At 45.3% G+C, this 8,681-nt stretch overlaps 1 protein-coding gene across 2 annotated transcripts in view; it reads right to left on the minus strand.

The window, feature by feature from the left end:
- Window positions 1–4,981: 4,981 nt before the first annotated feature.
- LOC111968352 (usherin) overlaps window positions 4,982–8,681 on the minus strand; it is a 10,517-nt gene continuing 6,817 nt past the window's right edge. For both annotated transcript variants that reach the window (XM_070445234.1, XM_070445233.1), the window contains 2 exons: window positions 8,008–8,194; window positions 4,982–7,601 (listed from right to left, as the gene is read on the minus strand). In XM_070445234.1, coding sequence (XP_070301335.1) covers window positions 7,588–7,601; window positions 8,008–8,194 — 201 coding nt within the window. In that variant the 3' untranslated portion in view covers window positions 4,982–7,587. The remainder of the gene's footprint in view (window positions 7,602–8,007; window positions 8,195–8,681) is intronic.

Raw genomic sequence — 8,681 nt, forward strand, 5'->3', positions numbered from 1 at the left:
ATAGTACACATCTGTTATTCACCTGTTGCTTGCCTGTGTGTCTGAGCTCGCTGAACAGGATGAAGTCTAAGACTGGACCTATTTATAACCTATGGATTCAAGCTTTGGGTTTAGCTGGCAGTTAGTATTTCACACTACCTGGCGTAAACGTTGTATTGTAAAGCTGGTAATAGGGGTGACTTACGGTGCTTGTAATGACGGACCAAGGCGCGTGTGTCGCGCATCCGGCGTCGCGCTGTTCATTCCTCCTTGTGTCTCCTTCAAGGAAGGTTCCACCCCGCCATTCTTCAGCACCCCCCCCCCCCACCCTCATGATTTTCCCTGTCCAAAACTCCTTTTACCTCGTACACACTGCTTGGTCCTTTGTGGGATTCTTCACGGTGCCTGATGACGGACAGGTGCAGCGTGTTGTTGAGTTCACATTTATTTAGTGAACTTTAACACAATAAACAAGCACAAACGTGACTTATGTGGTGCAACAGCACAAAACAAACATATCCACAACCCAGGTGGGAAATGGAGAACTTAATATCCCCAATTAGAACAACGTAATCAACCACCTCTAATTGGGAACATACAAGGCAGACCACATAGAAATAGGACAACTAGAACCCCCTAGCACGCTCTGACCTAACACCAAGGGCTCTCAATGGTCAGGCTGACAGGTGCAGCTTTCTCCATCAGCAATAACAAACTTGATGACTCATGGGATAGATTCAAGCAGTTTCATTGTTTTTTATTAGGCAATGTTGGAGGTGTCAATTAGCAAATGGCTCCTGTGTCTACATATCACGGACATTGCCATTGGGTGCGCGAGTCGCATTAGTAATAATCCCATCAGCTTTTACAGTTTGAACTTTTATTTACATTTGAGTAATTTCACAGCTCTATCCAGAGCAACTTACAGTAGTGAGTGCTACATTTTCATACTTTATTCGTATTCCTGTGGGAATCAAACCACCCTGGCATGCAGGCCATCTCCACCAGGCTCCTCTTAACTGAGCTCCATGCTCTACACTAGCTCCTGGCTCCATCTCATGCTCTATCACTAGCCCAGCTCACCGCTACTCCTGCTTCTCCAACTGAGTCCATGTCTTACCACTGAGCTCCATTGCTCTATCAACTGAGCCCGATTCTCTACCACCTGAAGCTCATGCTCTCACTGAGTCCCTGCCCACCCGATGCTCTACCCCTGAAGCTCCAGCTCTCCAACTGAGACCCATGCTCATCAACTGAAGTCCACCTAGCCTACCACTGACCTCCATGCTCTCTCCAGTACTGAGCTCCATGCTCTATCCAGCCTTCGAGAGCTCATGCCTAACACTGAGCTCCTCAAGAGTCTCCTATCAATCTGAGCTCCATGCTCTTACCACCTGAGCTGAGCTCCATGCTCTACCACCTGAGCTCCATGCTCTACCAACTGAGCCCCATGCTCTACCACCTGAGCCCCATGCTCTACCACCTGAGCGCCATGCTTTACCACCTGAGCTCCATGCTCTACCAACTGAGCTCCATGCTCTATTAACTGAGCTCCATGCTCTACCACCTGAGCTCCATGCTCTACCACCTGAGCTCCATGGGAATGTGTGTTGTAACATACACCTTTGTTAGTCTGATATAAATCCGTATTATTTAGTTTAATGATTTCTCAATTTGAGCGTCATTATTTCTATATAGCCAACACTTTCTCGTTCTGAACTTCTAACGCGAGTGGGATGGGTGTGACGGGCTTCGCGACAATGACCACACGAGCAGCTGCTCACTGATTTGACAGCTCTAAGCAGTTATACCTACGACACCACCAAAAGAACAGCTATGCGGGTGTCCACTATTGCCATTTAATGCTTGATCTGAATGAATCTAGGCCATAGTCTTTGGACAGACTGTCATGTGATCAACATGTCTGTTATATTTCAGTGGGTAGCGCAGGGAGGAAGCACTAGCTTGGTGTGGATACTCTTGTCAGAGTGTGTGTGTGTCCCAGACGGTGTCTTTAACACACTTGGCAGCATCGCTGACCTCAGGAGAGTAACCTTCCCTTTAGAGACGTTAGCAACTTTGTTGTCTGAAAATGGCATTTGATAGCAGTGTGATTTATGAGTGTAATAAAGTGATGTTGCTGCATCTGAATGTGTGAGCTGCCAAGGGCCATACTGTCTGCTACAAGCACTTTTTACAACTTTGACAATAGCTGTGAATGTGCCTGTGAARGTGCAGCTACTATTGCCCTTGTCAAAATGGCATCCTTGAGTTGGGGAACAGTCATAACTGCCAGTTTGGTGTGTCCCTTTTTAAGGGACATAAAAACAAAACTGACAGCTACATGGCTCGCTGAAATACCATCCCCTTAGGCCTGTGTGTGTCTGTGATGTGAATTGGTTGACATGAAGGACCTAATACTTGTTGAATGGAAGGCCTTAGTTTTGCAGCTCCAGTTCTACTGCTTGGTAGAGGGGTTTGGGTGGCCAGGGTGAGTTACTACAATGGGACTCCACTAGAGGGATCTGTGGATGTGTGTAAACTCAAGGTTCAGACAACGCTGGGTACGTTGATAAATGTATGCCTATCTGTCACCTACTACATATGTCTAAACTTCATACAGTTTAGTGTGGTTTTAATATTGGTTTCTCCACAAAACGCTGTTGTTGACGTGCATTCTGTTTATCTGTTGGTAGATGATGACATTTTCATAAGGCTTTGTCAGTGTAATGTCTCGATGTACCACCTGTCATAGGAATTGTTACCCTGCGTTGAGATGAAATAGGTGTGTGTTCTGTAACTATTAACTGCTGCTTCTGTCTTCTCTGACGTCTCCTCTAGTCTGTACTGATGGAGTAAAACACAATACCCAGTATATCAGCCTTCTGTCCTCTCTGACGTCTCCTCTATCTGTACTGATGGAGTAAAACACAACCTACCCCAGTATATAGCCTTCTGTCTCTCTGACGTCTCCTCTAGTCCTGTAGCTGATGGAGTAAACACAATACCCAGTATATAGCCTTTGTCCTCTCTGACGTCTCTCTAGTCTGTACTGATGGAGTAAAACACAATACCTCAGTATATCAGCCTTCTGTCCTCTCTGACGTCTCCTCTAGTCTGTACTGATGGAGTAAAACACAATACCCAGTCATATCAGCCTTCTGTCCTCTCTGACGTCTCCTCTAGTCTGTACTGATGGAGTAAAACACAATACCACAGTATATTCACCTTCCTGTCCTCTGACGTCTCCTCTAGTCTGTACTGATGGAGTAAAACACAATACCCAGTATATCAGCCTTCTGCCTCTCTGACGTCTCCTCTAGTCTGTACTGATGGAGTAAAACACAATACCCAGTATATCAGCCTTCGTCCCTCTCTGACGTCTCCTCTAGTCTGTAACTGATGGAGTAAACACAATACCCAGTATATAAGCCTTCTGTACATGCTCTGACATCTCCTCTACGTCTGTACTGATGGAGTAAAACACATACCGCAGTATATAAGCCTTCTGTCTCTCTCTGACGTCTCCTCTAGTCTGTACTGATGGAGTAAAACACAATACCCAGTAATATAAGCCTTCTGTCCTCCTCTGACGTCTCCTCTAGTCTGTACTGATGGAGGTTAAAACACAATACCCATATATATAAGCCTCTCTGCCTCTCTGACGTCTCCTCTAAGTCTGTACTGATGGAGTAAAACACATCCCAGTATATCAGCCTTCTGTCTCTTCTGACGTCTCCTCTAGTCTGTACTGATGGAGTAAAACACATACCCAGTATATAGACTTCTGTCCTCTCTGACGTCTCCTCTAGTCTGTACTGATGGAGTAATAACACAATACCCAGTATATAACAGCCTTCTGTCCTCTCTGACGTCTCCCTAGTCTGTACTGATGGAGTAAAACACAATACCCAGTATATCAGCCTTCTGTCCTCTCTGACGTCTCCTCTAGTCTGTACTGATGGAGTAAAACCACCATACCCAGGATATAGACTTTCTGTCCTCTTCTGACGTCTCCTCATAGCTCTGTACTGATGGAGTAAAACACAATACCCAGTATATAGCCTTCTGTCCTCTCTGACTCTCCTCTAGTTCTGTACTGATGGAGTAAAACACAATACCAGTATATAAGCCTTCTGTACTCTCTGACGTCTTCCTCTAGTCTGTACTGATGGAGTAAACACAATACCCAGTATATAAGCCTTCTGTCTTCTCTGACGTCTCCTCTAGTCGCTACTGATGGAGTAAAACACAATACCCATATTATAAGCCTCTGTTCCCTCTGACGTCTCTCTAGTCTGTCACTGATGGAGTAACACACAATATCCAGTATATCAGCCTTCTGTCCTCTCTGAAGTCTCCTCTAGTCTGTACTGATGGAGTAAACACAATACCCAGTATATCAGCCTTCTGTCCTCTCTGACGTCTCCTCTAGTCTGTAACTGATGAGTAAAACACAAAATACCCAGTATATCATGCCTTCTGTCCTCTCTGACGTCTCCTCTAGTCTGTACTGATGGAGTAAAACACAATACCCAGTATATCAGCCTTCTGTCCTCTCTGACGTCTCCTCTAGTCTATACTGATGGAGTAAAACACAATACCCAGTATATCAGCCTTCTGTCTTTCCTCAAACACCAACCACAACTCTGACAACTGTGTCATACATATCACACATTTTTATGCCTCACTCCAATCCTTTTGGTTTCCACACATTTAATGTTGATGTTGGGAGAGTGTCTATATTAAAGGTCAGGATTGAATTAGCTCGTGGATTTTTGGACCACGTGCCATTTAAAGGTAATGACCCGATATATGCAGCGTTTACCGTGAATGTGGTCTCCGCGAACGCTGGAAAGTTGCCTTTAAAACMTGGATTGCCGACAAAAGTGGCATCAGATGGAATTCCGGCCAAAGTGCGTGCATCTACCAGCCACTGGTTTTTAATAACACCAACAACAGCAGCGTATCACACTATTTAAGTTACACCACAATATTTATTTCTCAAATACATTATTAATCGGGAGACATTCAAAAAAACGAATTCATTACAATATGACGTGTCTTATCATGAAAAAGTAAAAAAGCATTCTAGTACCTAGAATTTTGGTGCCTAGCTCTCTACACAAAGCTACACAAGAAGAGTCAATTAGTTTTATTCAACTGGCCACTGTCTATGTTCTAACCAGGCCAGGTGCAGGAGAGGAGTGGGAGAGAGATCTAAACTAGGACACTAGAGCGGCCTGTCTCTCTTCAGCTATGTCGCTACACAGATCATCCAACTGTACAGCCAACCATGTGCCATCTCTCTAGCGCAGGGCTTCACAAACTAGGTCCTGTGGTTTGCCCTAGCACTGCACAGCTGATTCAAATAACCAACTCATTGTCAAGCTTTATTTGAATCAGCTGTGTAGTGCTAGGGCCAAAAAAACTAAACGTGCACTCAAGGAGGGGGCCCCAGGACCTAGTTTTGGAATCCCTGCTCTGGAGGATGTCTCCTCAAACCAACTATTGTCTGGCCTAAGGATTGTCATAGTTGTCTGGGCTAAACAGCTGACTCAAGACTAAGTTGAAGATGGAGATATGTAACACAGTTATAAGACATTATGAACATAGGCCAGACCACATACAAAGAAAAAAAAACACTATATATATATATATATATATAATACTTTTTACATTAATAAATTAATACTGCCAGTGTAAAAAAACAAAACGACAACATTATTTACTGTACCAAGAAAACTTGCTGAAAATCTCTACGATACACTATATATACAAAAGTATGTGGACAACGCTTCAAATGAGTGGATTCGGCTATTTCAGTCACACCCGTTGCTGACAGGTGTATGAAATCGAGCAGACAGCCATGCAATCTCCATAGACAAACATTGACAGTAGAATGGCCTTACTGAAGAGCTCAGTGACTTTCAACGTGGCACCATCATAGGATACCACCTTTCTAACAAGTTTTGCCCTGTGGAGCTGCCCGGGTAAACTATAAGTGCTGTTATTGTGAAATGGAAACGTCTAGGAACAGCAATGGCTCAACCGCGAAGTGGTAGGCCACACAAGTTCACAGAATGGGATTGCRGAGTGCTGGAGTGCGTAGAGGCCACACAAAAATCGTCTGTCCTCTGTTGCAACATTCACAACCGAGTTCCAAGCTGCCTCAGGAAGCAACGTCAGCACAAGAACTGTTTGTCGGGAGCTTCATGAAATGGGTTTCCATGGTCGAGCAGCCACACACAAGCGTAAGATCGCCATGTGCAATGTCAAGAGTCGGCTGGAGTGGTGTAAAGCTCGCCACCATTGGACTGGAGTGATGGAGTGATGAATCACGCTTCCCCATCTGGCAGTCCGACGGACGAATCTGGGTCTGCTGGATGCCAGGAGAACGCTCCCTGCCCGAATAAAAGTGCAAACTGTGAAGTTTGGTGATGGAGGAATAATGGTCTGGGGCTGTTTTTCATGGTTCGGGCTAGGCCCCTTAGTTCCAGTGAAGGGAAATCTTAACGCTAGAGCATACAATGACATTCTAGACGATTCTGTGCTTCCAACTTTGTGGCAACAATTTGGGGAAGGCCCTTTCCTGTTTAAGCATGACAATGCCCCCGTGCACAAAGCAAGCTCCATACAGAAATGGTTTGTCAAGATCGGTGTGGAAGAACTTGACTGGCCTGCACAGAGCCCTGACCTCAACCCCATCGAACACCTTTGGGATGAATTGGAATGCCAGGCCTAATCGCCTAACATCAGTGCCCGACCTCACTAATGCTTTTGTGAGGTCGGGCACAGCAAGTCCCCACAGCAATGTTACAACTAGTGGAAAGCCTTCCCAGTAGAGTGGAGGCTGTTATTGCAGCAAAGAGGGGACCAACTCCACATTGATGCCCATGATTTTGGAATGAGATGTTTGGTGAGCAGGRGTCCACATACTTTTGGTTATGTAGTGTAGTTTGAAACACAATGTTAGGTGTGTGGAAGCACCACACAGCACTATGGTTAACCTCAAGAAAACTATTACCACATCAAAACTTCCGTCAACCACTTACCACAACATTGATCAACCAAATACTGTCAGATGATACATTTGTGGATATAGTTCATTCACATAAACAGTTGGCTTTTACACTGATTATAAAAATGGTCTTGTCACAAATACCATTAAAAATGTCATTGATGCTAGGTTTACTAGGCACAGTTACCACACACTTACAGTAGGTTAACTGTTATGATAAAAATGAAAGAGGTGAGAGGCATTGCTTTGAGTTCCACACTTGCTGAAATGTTTAGCTGTTTCCAGGTTATGGCAGTTGGCATAAAGTAATAATGATGAGTATAGGAGTTTTAGAAAGCCTGGGATTCTAACTTGAGTTCAGGGTTCATGGTTTCAGTTTGAGGTCCATGGTTTGTGTTCATGTTTTGACTGCTGGGGGTTAGTAAGTTGAGTTCTGGGTTTTCAGTTCAGTTGTAGTGTGTCGAGAGCCCAGATGTTGGTGGTTGTAGTGTGTGTGGGGGGGGGACCCCATCTAGAGGTGTGTGTCTGTGAACATGGTGTGTTCCTTCCTCACAGAGCTGAAGGCTTTGATGGCTTCAACAAACTCATCATCCTCCACATACTGCAACAGAAACAACATCATGGTTAGGAGATCATATAATGGAACACAATGTGAGATCATCAGTGGGATTTAAGCATTATATTGTCACAGCTCAGCTGACTTTCTACTCCTCCCACCTCCTCCCCCTCTCACCAGTCCTGAGTTGTCCCCTCTCCTCTCCCTTTCCCACCTCTCATCAGTCCAAAGTTGTGTCCCCTCTACTTCCCCTTTCCCACCTCTCACCAATCCAGAGTTGTGTCCCCCCTCCTTCCCAGTCCAGAGTCTTGTCCTTCCACCTCTCACCAGCCCAAAGTCGTGTCCCTCCCCCTCTCACCAGCCCAGAGTCTTGTCCCTCCACCTCTCACCAGTCCAGAGGTGTGTCCCTCCCCCTCTCACCAGCCCAGAGTCTTGTCCCTCCCCCTCTCACCAGCCCAGAGTCTTGTCCCTTCCCTCCCATCAGAGACTTCCTGTCCTGTTCGATCAGCTGACTGACGCTGCGGTGCAGGGAGTTCTGGGAGTAGGCGTGGCTGAGCTGTGATTGGCTGGGCCAACGGAAGGACCGACATGGGGCTGAACCGTGAGCCTCCGCCCACAATCTTACTGTCCGTCAGGCCCTGGCGGGTGATGGGTAACAGGAAGTAGAGGAAATGAAATGCAATGATATACGACCTTCATCAACACAATCATCAGCCACATACCAATATCTAAACATTAACACACACGCCAATACAATAGAAGTATCCCACATCATGAAACATTAACCTACCCACCAGTAGAATATAAGTATCCCACATACTAAAACATTAACACACACGCCAGTACAATAGAAGTATCCCACATACTAAAACAGTATGTCACACACCAGAGAAACACGACCCACATATCCACATTAAATGGTCATTGTTAACCATTAAAGTGTCAATTCTAAACAGGAGACAAAGGCCAAGGCACTGAATCCAATCACCCAATCATCCTCCCACCCCTCCCAGAAAAGTTCCCAGTCGGGACACCCAGGTTGGTAGAAAACTGTTTTAGTGATGTGGTTGATTATCTTCTATTGCTGATGTGCCGTGTATAGTCCAGACTCAAATCAATGCCGTG

This window comes from Salvelinus sp. IW2-2015, linkage group LG9 (genome assembly GCF_002910315.2).
Source record: "Salvelinus sp. IW2-2015 linkage group LG9, ASM291031v2, whole genome shotgun sequence".
NCBI classification, from domain to species: domain Eukaryota; kingdom Metazoa; phylum Chordata; class Actinopteri; order Salmoniformes; family Salmonidae; genus Salvelinus; species Salvelinus sp. IW2-2015.